We start from the raw sequence: 19,588 nt of genomic DNA, 5'->3' as shown, positions 1-19,588 counted from the left end.
GCCTAGTGATAATACTGAGGAGGGCCGCTGCCGACAGCCTAGTGATAATACAGAGGAGGGATCCTGCCGACAGCCTAGTGATAATACAGAGGAGGGATCCTGCCGACAGCCTAGTGATAATACAGAGGAGGGCTCCTGCCGACAGCCTAGTGATAATACAGAGGAGGGCTCCTGCCGACAGCCTAGTGATAATACTGAGGAGGGCCGCTGCCGACAGCCTAGTGATAATACAGAGGAGGGATCCTGCCGACAGCCTAGTGACAATACAGAGGAGGGCTCCTGCTGACAGGTAAGGTGCCGGTGACTAATCAGCACGACGAGCCGAGTCCTCCCCCCTCCCTCTTATAAGAGACGTGGAGTAACGGCCGTCCTTTTATCCTCCCGGCTTCGCCATCTCTTGGTAAGTAGTGAGAGGACAGGCCTTGGATAGGCTTATATCCCCGGGGTCTCGTAATGCGCTCCCCCAGAATCCCCTCAGCAGTGCGGCCGCGTTCTTAGGACAGACCGGGGATTAGATGGGAAGACTGACATGTATCGTTACGTTGGTATTATAAGAGGTGGGCAGGCGAATGATCCTCCGTATCGCACGCTGGAGGCCGGCCCTGTGTGGTGTTTGGAGGCGGGCATGGTGGCGTAGTTGCCGGCACGTAGGTTAGCATTGGGTGACGGGAGGAGGGCCTTGTCATACATAGGCCGCCCCCTCTCCTCTTGTTGCGGTGCCGGGCCATGTTGCAGGGCTCCCGTCGCCTCTTCGTCCACTGCCTCTGGGGGTCTCGATCGCTCACATCAGGGTAAGATGGTGGGAAAAAGCGGCCTCAAGTACACCCTCCAGCCCGTGCCGGGTATGTTCCGTATCTGTCTCCCCGGGCACTCTGTAAAGTCGTGAGTCAGCAGTCACGTTGTATAGAAGTCATGCTGTGTATATGGACAGGACGGCGGCTGCCTGATCCTCCTCACACCCGAGCGTCATTATTATATAGTTATTATAATCCACCGACCCTAACTCGGCCATTATTATGAGAAGTTACGTGTATCATATATTGGGAAAGGTTCAGGCAACCGGGTGTCGGCTTGTGGCTGAATTCACACAGACCACTTTTTGTGTTTTTTAGTGGGACCAAAGGTTATCGAGAAACCTAAAATGTGCTACGTACAACTGCGTTTTTGTTTGGCGTTTTCTTTTATAGTCTGTGGTGTTTGGTTTTAAGCATGATCTGGGTGTGGTGTTTATTTTTCTGCAGTTTTTTTGTCCCCCCCCCCCCCCCCCCCCCATATAGGCTTCTCTATAGGACTTGTTAGAAAAAAAAAAAAGCATGTTCAAAATTACAATAAAAGAACACTTACGTTTTACAAAATGCTGGCGTAGGCTTCCTGCACGCGGGATGGAAATGCTGCGGGTTTTACAGATGGCAATTTTGCAACATAATAAAGTAGCAGCAAAATGGGTGAGATCTGAACACCTCATCCACGTGCTGCGCTTTACGGCGTTTTACGCCTCGAATTACACCTGAAAAGACGGCTCCATTACGCCTACAAACATCTGCACATTGCTTTCAATGGGTTTTACGATGTTCTGTTCAGACGAGGTGTAATTTTACGCGTCGCTGTAAAAAGACGCCCGCGTCAAAGAAGTGCATGTCACATCTTTGGACGTCTTTTGGAGTCGTTTTTCATTGACTCCATTGAAAAACCGCTCCAATTACGGCCGTAATGGAAGCCGTGGGAAATGTGAGTACATGCAAAAAACGTCTGAAAATCGGGGGCTGTTTTCACCTGAAAACCGCTCTGTAATTTCAGACGTAGTTTGTTAAGCGTGTGACCATACCCTAAGGGTATGTGCACACGTAGTGACCAAAAACGTCTGAAATGACGGAGCTGTTTTCAAGGGAAAACAGCCCCTGATTTTCAGATGTTTTTTGAGCAACTCGCGTTTTCGCTGCGTTTATGTCCGTTTTTGGAGCAGTTTTCATTGGAATCTATGAGAATACTGCTCCAAAAACGTCCAAAGAAGTGTCCTGCACTTCTTTGACGAGGCAGTCATTTTACGCGTCGTCGTTTGACAGCTGTCAAACGACGATGCGTAAATGACAGGTCGTCTGCACAGTACATCGGCAAACCCATTCAAATGAATGGGCAGATGTTTGCCGACGTATTGTAGCCTTCTTTTCAGACGTAAAACGAGGCATAATACGCCTCGTTTACGTCTGAAAATAGGTCGTGTGAACCCAGCCTAAGCGTTAAATGCTGTTTTTTTTTTTTTTTTTTTGTTTTTTTTTAGTCAACTACGCTACTGCTTCTGACAAAAAGAGGGGTCCGGTGCACAACCGAGACAAACTGAAACCATGCGCACCAGATCCGCCACCATTGAAATCAAGGGTGATGGAAACGGACACCTCTGTTTTTTGTCTGTTCAGAGTCCCATTCTGACGGAAAGCTCAGACGGACCGTCAGAACGGGACCCCAACGCACATGTGAACGAAGCCTAAAATTTTTGTTATAAGTTTGTCGTTGATCATATTTGGTTAGGGTATGTGCACACGTAGTGTTTTCAGGCGTATGAATTCAATGGGAAATACAGCGTTCTGTTCCGACGGGGCGGTTTTTTTACGCCTCATTTTCAAAAAATTATGCGTAAAAAGACGCCCGCGAAAAAGAAGTGCATGTCACTTCTTGAGCCGTTTTTCATTGACTCTATAGAAAAACGGCTCCAAATACTACCGCAAAAAACGTGAGTGGCTTAAAAAACATCAGAAAATCAGGTGCTGTTTTCCCTTGAAAACCGCTCCGTATTTTCAGACGTTCTTGATTTTGCGTGTGCACATACCCTTAAAGAGGCTCTGTCACCACATTATAAGTGCCCTGTCTCCTACATAAGGAGATGGGCGCTATAATGTAGGTGACAGTAATGCTTTTTATTTAAAAAACGATTTTGGTTTATGCTAATGAGCTTTCTTAATGCCCAAGTGGGCGTACTTTTTCTTTCGACTAAGTGGGCGTTGTACAGAGGAGTGTATGACGCTGACCAATCGGCATCATGCACTCCTCTCCATTCATTTACACTGCACTAGCGATATAGATATATCGCTATGTGCAGCCTCATACACAAGCCCTAACATTACTACAGTGTCCTGACAATGAATACACATGAAATCCAGCCTGGACGTCATGTGTACTCAGAATCCTGACACTTCTGACTCTTTTCTGTGAGATTCCAGCAACGGATACGAAATCTCGTTTACCTCGTAATCTCGCTAGATTTCGTATCCGTTGCTGGAATCTCACAGAAAGGAGTCAGAAGTGTCAGGATTCTGAGTACACATGACGTCCAGGCTGGATTTCATGTGTATTCATTATCAGGACACAGTAATGTTAGGGCTTGTGTATGAGGCTGCACATAGTGATATAACTATATCGCTAGTGCAGTGTAAATGAATGGAGAGGAGTGCATGATGCTGATTGGTCAGCGTCATGCACTCCTCTGTACAACGCCCACTTGGTCGACAGTAAAAGTACGCCCACTTGGGCATTAAGAAAGCTCATTAGCATAAACTAAAATCGCTCCTAACGTTGTGAAAATAGATCGGTTTTTTAAATAAAAAGCATTACTGTCACCTACATTACAGCGCCCATCTCCTTATATAGGAGACAGGGGACTTATAATGTGGTGACAGAGCCTCTTTAATCTCCAATTAGGGTTAAAGTTATTTTGAAACCGATGAGAAGCTTTGTGGGTTTTTTTTTTCCCAAGAGCCGATAGACACTGTAGGCCCTTAAGGGTATGGCTATGTTCACACGCTTAACAAAAAACGTCTGAAAATACGGAGCTGATTTCAGAGAAAACAGCCTCTGATTTTCAGGCGTTTTTGAAGCTGAAAATGAAATTTGCTACTACTTTTTACGGAGCGTCTTTGTACGCTCCTTTTTTTTTAAACAGCGTCGTAAAAAACTCCCCGTATGAACTAAATGCTGTTTTTCCCATTGATTTCAATGGGCAGATGTATGTAGGCGTTCAGCTTCCGTTTTTCGAGGCGTAAACTCCCCGAAATATGCCTGAAAACACTGCGTGTAAACATACCCTAAGGCTATGTTCACACTGAGTATTTTGCCGAGTTTTTTGACGCGGAAACCGCGTCGCAAAAACGGCCCGAAAATGCCTCCCATTGATTTCAATGGGAGGCGTCGGCGTCTTTTTCCCGCGAGCAGTAAAACTGCCTCGCGGGAAAAAGAAGCGACATGCCCTATCTTCGGGCGCTTCCGCCTCTGACCTCCCATTGACTTCAATGGGAGGCAGAGAAAGCGTATTTCGCAGTGTTTTATGCCCGCGGCGCTCAATGGCAAAAAACGCCGCAAAAAACTCCGTGAAAATCGGCGTGCAGGGAGAGGAAAATCTGCCTCAAACTTCCAAACGGAATTTTGAGGCAGATATTTCTCCTGCAAAATACTCCGTGTGAACATAGCCTTAGTTTGTTTTTTTTGCAGGCAGAAAAATGTTTCTCAATATTCCTTCTGGAATTCTGAGGCAGATCTTGATCGGCCTGCAAGTTCTTCCTGCGATTGATTTTCAAGGGAGGCCTGAGGCGGGACCGCGGCAAGATAGAGCATGCGGCTCTTTTTTTTTTTTTTTTTTTAACCGCGAGCAGCTGAAAACCGCAGCGTAAAAAAAAAAAAGTCCTCTGCCTCCTGTAGAATTCAGTGGGAGGCAATTTCAGCAGTTTGTTTTGGTGTTTTTTGTTTTTTTTGCTGCGGTTTCCACGTCAAAATCTGCGTAAAAAAAACAACTTGTGAACTGGGCCTTAAAGTGCTAATGTGACAGCATGAATGTGCTGACAGATGCACTTTAAGGCCCCCTGCACACGCTGCAGAAATTACTAAAACGTATACGTTTTACGTATGCAAACGTAGGGTTTAATATTGCATACGTCGCCATTGACATCAATACAAATATAAACGTATATGTTTTGGAAACATACTGAAAAGCATAGTATCAATACCTATACCAGACTGTGAAGACTACTAGTATATCCAGAAAATGAAACACACATAGCACAAGTCATGTACCATGACAATATAAAATAAACTTTATTGAAATATACATAACACATTGGCCATCAAAATATAAAAACAATATAGCACACAGTTAACCCCTTAGTGACCAGCCCATTTTAGGACCTAATGACCAAGCTATTTTATTCGTTTTTCTATAGTCGCATTCAAAGTGCTATAACCTTTTTATTTTTTCGTCTACATAGCTGTATGAGGACTTTTTTTTTTGCGGGATTAGTTGTGCTTTTTAATAGCACCATTTTTGGGTACATATAATTTTTATGTTTACTTTTATTAACCTTTTTGGGGGGGGATTATAAAAAAAAACCTGAAATTCCGCCATTGTTCTATGCGTTTTTAAATTGACGCCGTTCACTGTGCGACGTAAATAACAGGTTACCTTTAATCTATGGGTCGGTACGATTACGGCGATACCACATATGTAGAGTTTTTTTTATGTTTTACGACTTTTGCACAATAAAAACACTTTTGAACTAAAATTATTTGCTTTTGCATTGTCGCTTTCCAAGAGCCGTAATTTTTTTATTTTTCCATCAATGTAATGATTTTTTGGGCTTGTTTTCTGCAGGACAAGACGTAGTTTTGAATGGTACTGTTTTGGGGTGCATGGGACTTATTGATTCATTTTTATTATGACTTTTTTGGGGGGCAATGGAAAAAAATTGCAATTTCGCCATGGTTTTTTGCGTTTTTTTTTTTTTTACGGTCTTCACTTTGCGGTTTAAATTACATATTAACTTTATTAATGGAGTCATTACGGTCGCGGCGATACCACATGTGTGTACTTTTTTTTTTTTTTTTTACACTTTTATGGAAAAAAATGGTTTTATTTATTTTTTTACTGTACTTTTTATTAATAATCTTTATTTCACTTTGACTTATTTTATTAGTCCCACTAGGGGACTTTACTGTGCGATCTTCCGATCGCTGCTATAATGCTTTGGTATACTTCGTATACCAGAGCATTATTGCCTGTCAGTGTAAATCTGACAGGCAATCTGTTAGGACGTGCCTCCGGCGCGTCCTAACAGGCATATGTCCAGGGCAGACCTGGGGGCTTTTATCAGTCCCCCGGCTGCCATGACACCCCATCGGAGACCCGCGATTGCATTCGTGGGCCGCCGATGGGTGACAGAGGGAGCTCACTCCCTCTGTAAACAAAGTTAAATGCCGCGGTCGCTATTGACGGCGGCATTTAACAGGTTAAACGGCTGCGATCGAAGTAAACTTCGATCGCGGGCGTTGGAGCAGGAGCTCAGCTGTCATCAGACAGCACAGCCCCAGCTCCAGCCTGCACGGGAGACCCGTGCAGGACTTAGACTAGGCTCACGTGAAAAGGCGTCAGCCTAGCCTAAAGCCCATTAGTGACCGACGTAAAAAGGCGTATTAGTGGTCACTAAGGGGTTAAAAAGGAGAGTATGGAGGAGCTGAGTGAATAATCCAATATATATGCTACCATACTATAAACATCCTGTGATGTGGTAACAAATGCAGATATCTATAGAAAAGATAATCATATAGATCAAGTATTTGGACAACAGAAGCACATAAATATATTTAGCACCTGACAGAAGAGCACACAATTGTGCATGCATATAAGAGTATACAGCTAGAGCTCCAAGTTGCACCCAAAACAAAGACCATGCTTTATAAATAAAGGATATTGCACAAACCCATGGACTGCATGATAGGAAGCACGCAGGAACACCCCACACTGACCGCCCCCCAAACCCATGGACTGCATGATAGGAAGCACGCAGGAACACCCCACACTGACCGCCCCCCAAACCCATGGACTGCATGATAGGAAGCACGCAGGAACACTCCACACTGACCGCCCCCTTTATTTATAAAGCATGGTCTTTGTTTTGGGTGCAACTTGGAGCTCTAGCTGTATACTCTTATATACATGCACAATTGTGTGCTCTTCTGTCAGGTGCTAAATATATTTATGTGCTTCTGTTGTCCAAATACTTGATCTATATGATTATCTTTTCTATAGATATCTGCATTTGTTACCACATCACAGGATGTTTATAGTATGGTAGCATATATATTGGATTATTCACGCAGCTCCTCCATACTCTCCTTTTTAACTGTGTGCTATATTGTTTTTATATTTTGATGGCCAATGTGTTTATGTATATTTCAATAAAGTTTATTTTATATTGTCATGGTACAGGACTTGTGCTATGTGTGTTTCATTTTCTGGATATACTAGTAGTCTTCACAGTCTGGTATAGGTATTGATATTTGCTTTATGATTTGTGTGGACGCATTATTGTTTGGCACATGCCAATGGTCTATACTCGTATAGGTATTCATGAAAAGCGTAGTAGACTACACTTTTCCGGACATGGGAAAAAAAAGGCTACAGCATAAGCACAAACGACACCATTAGGGCATCCGTCCTGACCTTAGAAATCCACGTACACGCTGTCGTACACTTTTTGACACTGGTTTCTCATGTCAAAATGTGCACGTCAGATGTAGAGTAAAAACGAGATGTGAACTTAGCCTTAGGCCTCATTCACACGGCAGGGTTTCCCGGCCGGGTGCCGGCCGTTCATAAATCGGCCGGCACCCGGCTGCATTAGGAATGATAGACCCCTAATGGGGCTATTCACACGACCGATTATTTGACGGCCGGAAAATCCGGCCGTCAAAAAATAGGACATTCTCTATCTTTGCCCGGGCACCCGGCCGCCCGGCTCCCATACAAGTCTATGGGGCCGGGTATTACACGGCCATCACCGGAATGTGTTCCGAGTGATGACCGGGTTTCCCGGCGCTTGCGCTCTATCTCCTCCTCCTCACAGCGCAGAGTGCATGTGAGGAGGAGGAGTTGATGCCATTCTGACGAATGGCATCGCTGTACACTGTGTTGCAGGGCCGGGGTGTACAGCAGGTGGAGGGAGCGCTGCGCTGGCTCCCTTCCCCTGCTTGTTAAAAGCACCCTGGCTCGGCGACACCTTCGATGGCGCCGCTAGTAGTAGTAGCAGCAGCTGCTGCTGCGGCTGCTACTACTCTAGCGACGCCACTATAGCAGAGCAGGGAGGTATCTCCCCGCTCTGCTATGTGCTAGCCGCACTTTAGCTCCTTGAAGGAGCGGAATCCCTGTGTTTTCGGGGATTCCGCTCCTGGACAGAGCGCTTGATGTCTCTGTCCATATCTGGGCAGTGATATCAGGGGTAACTCCTCAAGCGGAATCCCCGAACACATGGGGATTCCCCTTCAGGAGCTGCCGCTGATGTCACTGTCCGGATCTGCCCGGCCCGGCACGGATGCATAACTTTATGCAAACCGGCCGGGCAAAATGGGCGATTTTACCGGCCGACACTCGGGCTCGGGAGCGACCCGGTCGTGTGAATCCCGCCTTAGCCAGGCCTGGAGGTTTTCAATAGGCTTCCTCCTGCCAGGGCAACTGATCTGCAATCAGTGAATTTTGACGCGGGGGGCGGGTGATCGGGTGACAAAGGGAGCTCCCTCTAACTGCTCAGATGCCATGGTCGCTGTGGACCACGGCACCTGAGCGGTTAAAAGCCAGGTATTTGAGTAATCACCGATACAGGCTGCTGTCTGCAACATCCGGCACTTGCCGATTTATGGTGTGGGCTTTTCTCCTGAGACCATATTGTGATGGCGTACGTCTAACGTACTAGTATGTTGGTTGTCGCCAAGGGGTTAAGGCCTCATGTACACGACAGTAGCCGTGTGCACGGCCGTGATTTTCGGGTCGGCCGGGGGGCAGACTGTCACCCGCAAGCCGCCCGCAAATCGCGGGCCGAGCACATGGCCACGGCCATTATTTGTTATGAGCCTGGACTGCAGAACACGGCCGTAACAAGACTTGCCCGTTCTTTCTGAGGTCTGGGCTCCTGGGCCATGCACGGACCGTGGAAACCAGGGACTAAAAATCCTATACCGACCGAACACTTCTCACAGCTGAGAATTTGCCACAATTGTATCCAGTTTCAGCAATCTTTTGAGCAAAACAGTGTGGCGTCCAGGCTGATGCATTTTACTTTTAGGCCTTATTTACAAGAACGTGTCCGTTTTGCAAGCGCAAAATTTCCGTGTGGCGTGAGTATTTGGTGCGTGCCTGCATGAATTTTGCGCATATGGCAGCGTGATGACACTCTGGTTTTATGTTTACAAACATAAAAGCAGGAAGTGCTCTTCTTTTTCGATCACTTTACTACTGTAGCGCGAATCACGTGCGGCACACGGAAGTGCTTCCGTGTGCCGTGCAAGATTTTCATGAACCCACTTCAATGGGTGCGTGATGAGCGAAAAACGGCCAAGTATAGGACATGTCGTGAGTTTTACGCAGCGCACATACCCTGTGTGACAATCACGGGCTGCGTGAAAGTCAAAGGGGCCGTTCAGGCAGTCTGTGATTAACATAGGTCTGTGAGACGCGCGTGATTTTCACGTGTGTATCACGGACGTAATACACGTTCGTGTGAATAAGGCCTTACTCCATAGTGTTTTACATTTTTTAGCAGTGAGATGTTTCGGGTCTGTACAGATTTTTAGCCTCTAGATGTAAAATAGGGATGTCTTTATTCACTGACAGCAAACCGGTAGTAAGAAAGGAAGAATTGAATCACCATTTATATTAGAAATTTGCAGCACATTCATTATACAGTGATTAAACTTTATTTACATGAAACTGGAAAACCTCCGACCTGTTCTTTTAGATAAAGAAAATGTATAAGGATTATTCATGTAATTTTTTTCAACTAAGTCTTCGTTCACATCTCTGCTAGGGCTCCGTTCCGTTGGAGCTTTCCGCCGGAACAGAGCCCTGACAGACACAAACGGAAACCCATAGGTTTCCGTTTGCGTCACCATTGATTTCAATGGTGACGGATCCGGTGCCAATGGTTTCCGTTTGTCTCCTTTGTTCAAGGGTTCCGTCGTTTTGATAGAACGCTATTGATTCAGTCAAAAAGACGGAACCCTTGCACAACGGAGACAAACGGAAACCTGTGGTTTCGGTTTGTCTGTCGGCTCCGTTCCGGCGGAAAGCTCTGACAGAATGGAGCCCTAGCGCAGGTGTGAACGAAGCCTGAGTCCACTATGTACTTTCCTCCAGATCTGTTGGCATGCTGTAGTATGACTCATTTGGATAAATGGCATTCGGCACCTGGCAGGGCAGGTTATATCTTCTCTATAAACTTATGTAACCACTGTCATATCCTCCAACGTCTTTGCGATTTCCCGACGAAATCCAGACTCCTTTTTATAAAAAATCAGATTATAAATTGCTCTCATGTTCAATCCATTCGGTATGAGGGTGCTGTATGCCAGGTAATCGTTCTATCATTGATGTTTATTTATTACATTGTGGAGTGCTTTATTCGTAGCCTTCTGGTTTAATGCATTTATAGATATTTTTGACAGTAAATGCAATTTATGTACTAGATGTTGCTCAATAGAATTGGTTCCTGGATTGCAACTTTCTTCTTGAAATCTGAGCCATTAGGATGGGTTCACATGTCGCTAATTTTGTTACTTTTTATCTACTCCTGTTTTAGTCCATGTTTTGGTTCGAGAGGCTTGTCTGAACAGGATGTACTTACATCAAACTCTTAGCTGAAAAATAAAGTATACGATCCTGTTCACATCTGCGTCTGTGTTTCCGTTATGCTCCGTCAGAGGAGCAGAACGAAAATACTGGAAGCGGCGGTTCCGTTGCATGACTGACACAAACGGTGCCCGCCGGAACCCATTGCCTTTAATGGATTCCGTATGAATTACGTCAATGCTGTACTGATTAAAAAAATTTTTTTTATAGGCTGGATCTGTGACTGAGGCCCCTAACGGAGGCTCCAACACAGATGTGAACAGGGCCTGAGGCTCTGTTCACATTGGTGGGGTTTTATTTTTTTACTTTTTCCTGTTTGTCTGCAAGAAAAGCATAGTCTGCAGCACTATTGTTGCCGTCAAATGGCAGCGCTCAACGTTCCTAATTTATAGATCGATTGGATTTTGTTGGGATCTGTTCGAAAATGTATCTATCATAGAAGAGTATGAACAGAGCCTTGGATATGTAGGCGTTTTCAGTCTCTAGATTTAGAATGTTTTTTTTGTTTTTCTTTGACCGCAAAAAAAAATAATAAAAAATTGGGAGCAGTCGGAACACCAAGGGGCAGATATACTATTTTTTTCTTTTTATGCAAATCCATTTAGAAAACTTTCGCATTAGACACTTAGCGGAAAGGGGGCATGGCTTAAAATGCCCTGACGTGTGCCAAAATAAAACCGGCGTTATTAAGCCAACCAAGAGGTGGAATACTGAAGAGAAGTGTCTAGCAAGAGGTGCCAAATGTATCACAGAGCGTGCACCACTTTGCTCAATTTGGCATCTCTTCATAGAGGACATCCAAGCCTCAGAACCCTATAGTCACATTGAACATCTCATTTCTAAAGTACAGACATCAATAATTTAGGTACCCCCACTCCCATTTGCTGCTCCAACAGCAGTTCTTCCACATGAAACACTGCACATTAGTTTTTATGGGCCATATTTTTTTGCACAGAGCAGTGTCCTGCTAAAACTAGGAAGTTTTCCATTCGCTGAACCCAAGAGCTTCTGCCTCAGATTACTATTCCTCTGCAAAACTTTGCTGTTGGCACTAAACTTTCCGACAGTCAGAATTTTCTGGGATCTGCCGAAGGCCCATTCATCCCTGAGACTGCCAGGTAGGAAAGTGTGGCTCATAAATTCAAATGCTCTCATGGCTTCCCTGTCTGAAGACTACGAGCCCTATTACTGCTGTGTGTAGCCTGTGTCCTATTCAGACTGCTGATAGATTTGCAGGGTCTCCATGGGGAACTCGCGTGAAACTTTATTTGTATTATCGTAATTTTTAATTGAAAAGGCAGCGATTTAGATAAGAATATATTGGTGAGCTGCTATTTATGCAATTTCCAAACATATTCGTGTCTGCTTTTATAAAGCTTTACCGATAAATTACAGTTGTTAATCTGTCGGACGTTAACTAGTACAACTCTGATAAATATTTTTGCAGTTAATGCAATCCTAATTTCCCCTCCTGCTTTACTTTGGGCTCGTGATATTATCATGTGATACTTTGTTGCGGTCGCTGATGTTGCAATCCGGAGTTTCTGGCTCACAACAACTTTCTGTAAAGGATTTCCCTCCACACGGGAATAACAGAGAAATGTCCTTCAAAAGGACCAGTCCCCTCTCCTGACATGTCTATTTCAGTAAATACTTAATTATATCCCATGAAATTATCCTGGAACATATTGTCTTAGGACTGTGTGTTGTGCCGTTCCTCGGTTATTCTTCCTAGAAACGTATTAAAGGGGTTTTCAGAGTTAAAATGTGCATGTGACTTTTGTAATGTACTTACGTTTTCCAGATTGGCCCAGTTTCTAGATGCTGCCGTGGGGTACATGACGGGTGACGTCACTCTCTGGCCGCTGTGTTGATCATCCATTTTCTTCCGGGAATACGACACGTCACTAGTGATGTGCCGTGTATGGGCTGCTCTGTTGTGCAGCCAGTAACGCGCATGTGCGGTCTCTGCTGTTCTCTCGAGACACAGGGAGATGTGCTGCCGACAGCGATAATGTTTCACTTTTTTCTAAAACTATACGACCAGCAGATAATCGCGGGTTTGCTCTTTCATCTGCTGACCGCTCCCCTGTACATTGTGCAATTATCATAGAACACTCGTTGCCGAACGCTCGTCTGCCCGATAATCGTCCAGTGTAAAACCTCCTTTAGGAAAGATGCTCCAGAATTCTTTTTTTCGTCGGTAATCCAATAATTTATTAAAATAGACGTCAGGGAGGGTAAAAGGTCCTCTTTAAGGCCCCATGCACACGACCGTATTTTTCCCCTCTTGTAAATATGGGTCCGTTGTCATACGTATTCCACCTGTATTTACGGACCCGTAAAAAAGGGTGCTGGAAATTGTCACATGATCGCTCAGTCGCCATTTTCTCTGCTTCTCTATATTAAAAAATTTAAATCCCCTGACGTCGCCTAGCAACGCTCCCGTAATTAGCCACCTTTAATTATGGGAGCCCCATAGACTTCTATGGGCCTGCCTGTGCCGTAATTACGGCCTGAAATAGGACATGTTCTATATTTTTCAACGACCCGGGCACCTTCACGTACGCAAACGGGAAGGTACCCGTGGCCAATAGAAGTCTATGGGCCTGTAATTACGGGTGTTTTTACAGTTGTGTGCATGGGACCTAAGACTTTTCATGCTTTTTTGTTTTTTCTTCTAATGTCCACTTTACACAAATATTCTGACCACTGATAGTTTTGTAGAATCCGGTCAAACTGCTTATACACATTACATGAAACTTCATCGTCTGGCATTTGTCAATCCCCCCCCCCCCCCCCCCTCCACCATCCTTCTCGTTAACTATAGGAAATGGTTGTATAAGATAAGAAAAACCTGCTTGTTTTCTTCCAGAAACCACACCACACCACACTTGTCCACTTGCAACGGTGTTTTTAATGTTTTGTCTCATATAAAACCTTGCTTGACTCCTGAAAACTTTTTAACGGCTGATGACTGTGGGATGGTGTTCACTAATCCCAGAAATCCGTTACTATTGCCAGGAAAGCCGCTTCTGGATAGACCTCTATGAATACCTGACCATGTAAGCCAAATGGGGGACCCACCTCTGTGACGTTCTTATGTCCTAATAGGACATATGGACAGAGGTTGTCATTATAAGACTCTTCCTTTTAAAGAGGACCTATCGCCAGGTCATAGAATTTGAACTAGTTTGCTGACCTGAATAGCACGGTGTCTCTCTTTTTCCGGAACCCCCCCCCCCTCTTTCCAGAGATATGCCCCCCGGTTGTGTTGGCTCCCTATGTGCGAATTTGCTGTAGTCACCCAAAGGGGAGGAGCTAGCTTCCCTGCCTCTGATGCTGACCAATCAGTGTGAGGCATCTTGAGGGTAATTCATGCCCTGTTGGCTAAATCCAGCAAACATTAGCATAGGGGGAGCCAATACAGCAGTAGACCATTACTCTGCAACAAGGGGTACTGGGAGAAAAAGATAAACCGCCCTGGAATCGGGGAGACTGTGCCATTCATGTCAGTAAAGCAGTTCAACTTAGTGACAGGTTCTCTTTAAGGCCTCATTCACACGGCAGGGTTTCCCGGCCGGGTGCCGGCCGTTCATAAATCGGCCGGCACCCGGCTGCATTAGGAATGATAGACCCCTAATGGGGCTATTCACACGACCGATTTTTTGACGGCCGGAAAATCCGGCCGTCAAAAAATAGGACATGCTCTATCTTTGCCCGGGCACCCGGCCGCCCGGCTCCCATACGAGTCTATGGGGCCGGGTATTACACGGCCATCACCGGAATGTGTTCCGAGTGATGGCCGGGTTTCCCGGCGCTTGCGCTCTATCTCCTCCTCCTCACAGCGCAGAGTGCATGTGAGGAGGAGGAGTTGATGCCATTCTGACGAATGGCATCGCTGTACACTGTGCTGCAGGGCCGGGGTGTACAGCAGGTGGAAGGGAGCGCTGCGCTGGCTCCCTTCCCCTGCTTGTTAAAAGCACCCTGGCTCGGCGACACCTTCGATGGCGCCGCTAGTAGTAGTAGCAGCTGCTGCTGCGGCTGCTGCTACTACTGCAGCGACGCCACTATAGCAGAGCAGGGAGGTATCTCCCCGCTCTGCTATGTGCTAGCCGCACTTTAGCTCCTTGAAGGAGCGGAATCCCCGTGCTTTCGGGGATTCCGCTCCTGGACAGAGCGCTTGATGTCTCTGTCCATATCTGGGCAGTGACATCAGGGGAAACTCCTGAAGCGGAATCCCCGAACACATGGGGATTCCCCTTCAGGAGCTGCCGCTGATGTCACTGTCCGGATCTGCCCGGCCCGGCACGGATGCATAACTTTATGCAAAATGGCCGATTTTACCGGCCGACACTCGGGCTCGGGAACGACCCGGTCGTGTGAATCCCGCCTAAGAGAGCAGAATGTGAATTCTGGTTTTGGGATAGAGCAACCTACCCAGCTATATAGAAGTATATTCTAGTGTTTGTGTTCTTGTAACTTGTCTGTATTTGTATCTTTTTTTATATTGTGTATTTTTTTTGTAATTTTTTTTTTTTTTTTCCTTTACAGATTTCAATCTAAAACCTATAGCAAAATGAACTCCCTTGCGGTCAAACGAGTTGTCAATGACCTCATAAAGTCCCCAGAAGACAAGCGAGAATACCGGGGCGTTGATCTGGTCAATGGGATAAAAGCAATACTTATAAGTGACCCCACAACCGACAAATCCTCCGCTGCTCTGGATGTTTACATTGGTATGAGGTTTCTGAATTGCTGTTTTTGCATTGCAAATGTTCCATGTCTGTCCTCTAAAGGAACGTGAATGTCCTGAACAATAGTTTTCTCATGTCACTAACAATTTTCATTATGTTCTGATGAGCGGCCGCACACTTGGCACTGGCTATTCTCTCTAGGCCTCAAGCACATTTCAGTGATTTTCTTCAGTGTGCTATCTGTATTTTTTTAACGAATCGCACACTGACTCATTCATTTCTATGGGACCATGTGCACTTCCGTTATATTCGTGGATCCGTGTGTCCGTTCCACAAATAGAACATGTCCTACTCCTGTCCGTTTTTGAGGTTCCGTCTCACCCATTGCAGCCTATGTGTCTCTCAAAATAACTGACTGCACATGGGAAGGCATCTGTCTGCAGATCTGTTGCCAAGCAACGGCAGGGCAGGCCAAATTTCCAGGTGTTCCCTGTGACAAGTTCAGCACAATCTTACTTCCTTCCGTTTTTGTTCTTTTGGGGACCGTGTAAAACAGATGATGTCTGGAAGCACAACGGACACCAAATACGGAGTGAAAACTGACACACGGGTCTTTTTTTACGGCCGTCAAAGTGGGTGAAGGATGTGTGCATGAGGCCTTAGTTTAATGTAAAAGACAAAAATATGCAGATGGTAGTAATTTAATATTTTTGCCTTGACCATTCACCTCTAGGACTACTGGCTATCCCGGTCTGTTGGCCTTGGACGAGCACTGGTAGTGTGTATCATTCTGCATGGAGATCTGCCGTGTCACCTATGTACTGTGACACCTGTTGCTAGTACAAACCTATTTATGCTGTAATTGGAAAGTTACTTAGTGTATTCACATGCTGCATTTTTTTTTTTTTTGCCACCCTTTCCCTTTAAGTATGTATAATGCTTGATACACGATACTTCACAATTATGTATTTAAGAGGGGGAGCATAGTATGTGGATGAGAAATGTGTACATAGATCCCTTTTGTATGTATTCCTATTCTATGAACATCCTGTTTGTGAGCAAATACTGATTTGTCTGTAGCTGGAGTAACCGTGTTGAATACAGTGCCGCATGCGTCGTAGTATACCACCAGTGCCAGCCAGACCGCAATGACTTATAATGGTGCACTATCACGGTGTGCCTGTCATACCTGTGTGACTTCTATCTTCATGACTGGAAGAATACTGCTGCATAAAAACTCTATTCTTCCTGTCAAATCTGGTGGAATTGGCAATCGAGGCTCCAACGCAAAATAGAGCCTTACATACGCAGTGAAACCGCAAACTACAATATGCATATTTTTTCCATGGGATATACCAAAAATGTCTGTTTCATTACTTCTATGTTAGTTACGGGAACAGCGGAGTAGGCTTGCTGTTGCCGTAGAACAGAACGGAGAGCAACGTGCGCCTGCACGGCCACCTCCTCCTAGTCGTCATTTTCTGCTGGATGCTGCGGCCAGACCCACATCTATCAGGAATTTGTCATAGCCCATGGAAATGCCATATATGTGTAAGATAGGAATACCCCTTTAAAGAAAAATAATCAGACCACTAATACAGATCTAGCATGTCCTTGTCTATAAGGCTGGGTTCACACGTGGCGGAATTGCACTTGAATTCCGCTGCGGACACTCCGCAGCGTTAATCCGCAGCGGAGCCGTTTCTCCATTGACTTCCACTTTAATTTAGAAGTGTTCGTTTAGACGTTGAGTAAAATTCCGCTGCGGAGCATAGGCTGCGGAGCGGAATTTGGTGTCCGCAGCATGCTCTGTCTGTTGCGGAGCAGTGGCGGACTGGTTGCGGACTCATGGCGGAATTTCTCCATTGACTTCAATGGAGATTCTAAATTCCGCAATGAAGTCCGCAGCTGTCATGCACATGTTATGTGTGCTGCAGATGCGTCTTGCTTTTTTAACATGACATTTCTTCATTCTGGCTGGACCTATGTATTTCTAGGTCTACAGCCAGACTGAGGAAGTCAATGGGGCTCCCGTAATTACGGGAGTGTTGCTAGGCGACGTCAGTAAATAGTCACTGTCCAGGGTGCTGAAAGAGTTAAGCGATCGGCAGTAACTGTTTCTGCACCCTGGACAGTGACTACCGATCCCAATATACAGCAACCTGTAAAAAATACAAGTTCATACTTACCGAGAACTCCCTGCTTCTGTCTCCAGTCCGGCTTCCCAGGATGACGTTTCAGTGTAAGTGACGGCTGCAGCCAATCACAGGCTGCAGCGGTCACATGGACTGCCGCGTCATCCAGGGAGGTAGGGCTGGATGCCGAAAGAGGGACGCGTCACCAAGACAACGGCCGGTAAGTATGAAAGTCGTTTACTTTCACTAGGGAAAGTGCTGTCCCTTCTCTCAATCCTGCCCTGATAGAGAGAAGGGAAGCATTTTTCCCGCAGTCCGCAGCAGCTAGTCCGCATCAATTTACTGCACATTTTGGGCAGATCCGCAGCTGTAATCCGCAACCCGGATTAGGTGCGGCATTGATGTGGACAGTTGCGGAGGAATTCCGCCACGTGGGGGCATGCCCTTATAGAGTTGTGCAGGAAGCTGGAGAATCCATGAGTACTGTACAGGACCCTGAAGAAGTTCCTGTGCTCGTCCTAGGGAGTTCAGTAAAAATAAAAGAGCCACTCACCTGGTGCCCGAAAGAACGGCTCATCCTGGAAGAGATAAGTTATGTACATGTTGCATTTTTTTACTATACCTCAATAAGGCGCTGCCAGACAGTAAACCAGGGAAAGCTCAGATACACAGGTGTTCTAGTCAGTCAATCCTCACACAGGCTGTTTTTGACGGCCCATGGTCTCTAGAATACAGGCTGCTCTAAACAGTTCAGTCCTGTATAGGCATGCGTGTTTATGCAGAGGTCAGAGGAGATCTACAATTCATTCCTTTATACTTGTTGGATTGACTCCAATATAGAAAATTTAAAACCTATATTTGGTAATCCAACCTTGGGCCCCCTGCACATTGCCGTACCCGTAATCACTGTCCGTGATTACAGGCGCGGACAGTCATCCGTGTATGCTGGCCGTGCTCCTATTATAAAGTATAGGAGCACGGTCCACAGATTCAAAAAATATAGGAGTTGCCCTATTTTTTGCGGGTCATTTCTACGGCCTGGACACCTTTCGTAAATATACAGGAAGGTGTCTGTTCACCGTAGAAATTAATGCATCCATAGTTTAACCTGCAATTACGCATCCGTAATTGCAAGTCAATATTACGATCGTGTGCATGGGGCCGTGGGACCTCTTCACGCTAAATTTTCTGGCGCTGAATTTGACGCAGGAAACCACGTCTGAATCTGCTCCAAAAAACGTCCAGAGTTGCTCCCCTTTTGATTTTAATGGTAGGCAGAGGCGTTTTGTTTTCCTGGGTGGCTTTTGGCTGCTTGCAGGAAGAAAAAAAAAAGCAGCGTGTCCTTTATTACCACCTCTGACCTCTCGTTGAAATCAATAGGACGCAGAAAATACCTGCGGCGCTAGTTTTTCGGTGCGTTTTTTTTTTTGCCGGCAGTTTTTGAATTCGCTTCAATGGCTGTGGTAGAAAACCGTAGGAAAAAAAGCGCCAGCAGATTTATATATATTTTTTTTTTTTTTTTCTCCATGCAAAAAACTCTGTGAACAGGCAATTCATCTCTACATGTGCACTCTATTAAACTCTCTGCAATCTTTCCTAACAGGGTCTCTTTCTGATCCAGACAACATTCCTGGGCTTGCACACTTTTGTGAGCACATGCTGTTCTTGGGCACAAAAAAATACCCCAAAGAGAATGAGTACAGCCAGTTTCTAAGTGAACACGCGGGGAGCTCCAATGCCTTCACCAGTGGAGAACATACCAACTATTACTTTGATGTATCCCATGAACACCTGGAAGGAGCATTGGACAGGTAAAGCAGAAAGGATATGGTTCTTTTCCTAAGATCTGCTGGTAACTTTCTAGATCTCCCACAGCGCCACTGGCAGAAACAGAATATATGTGATAGGACAAATATTGAGTTTTTTCAGTTCTTATCAAACTTTCATTTAACCTATAGAACAATGTAGGAGGCAGCCATTAATTAGACAACGTTTATAGACTGCTTGGGAGCCCCTCTCCCCTGAGATGCACCGCTGCATTACATGCCAAATAAATGGACATCAACTTTAATGGTACATTTCTGCTGCATCATGTATAC

The 19,588-nt window shown here is 45.5% G+C and overlaps 1 protein-coding gene across 4 annotated transcripts in view; it reads left to right on the top strand.

Annotated features, from left to right (window-relative positions):
• Positions 1–213: 213 nt before the first annotated feature.
• The window catches only part of IDE (insulin degrading enzyme), a 96,713-nt gene continuing 77,338 nt past the window's right edge, over positions 214–19,588 (top strand). Inside the window, exons 1-3 of one of the 4 annotated variants that reach the window (XM_075840991.1) lie at positions 214–289; positions 15,212–15,396; positions 19,093–19,300. In XM_075840991.1, the coding sequence (XP_075697106.1) occupies positions 15,237–15,396; positions 19,093–19,300 (368 nt within the window). In that variant the 5' untranslated portion in view covers positions 214–289; positions 15,212–15,236. The other 3 variants (XM_075840990.1, XM_075840989.1, XM_075840992.1) reach the window with 3 other exon arrangements.

This window comes from Rhinoderma darwinii, chromosome 11 (assembly GCF_050947455.1).
Source record: "Rhinoderma darwinii isolate aRhiDar2 chromosome 11, aRhiDar2.hap1, whole genome shotgun sequence".
In the NCBI taxonomy this organism is placed as follows: domain Eukaryota; kingdom Metazoa; phylum Chordata; class Amphibia; order Anura; family Rhinodermatidae; genus Rhinoderma; species Rhinoderma darwinii.
The sequence above is the reverse complement of the archived record's forward strand: the minus strand, read 5'-3'. Positions and strand labels throughout refer to the sequence as shown.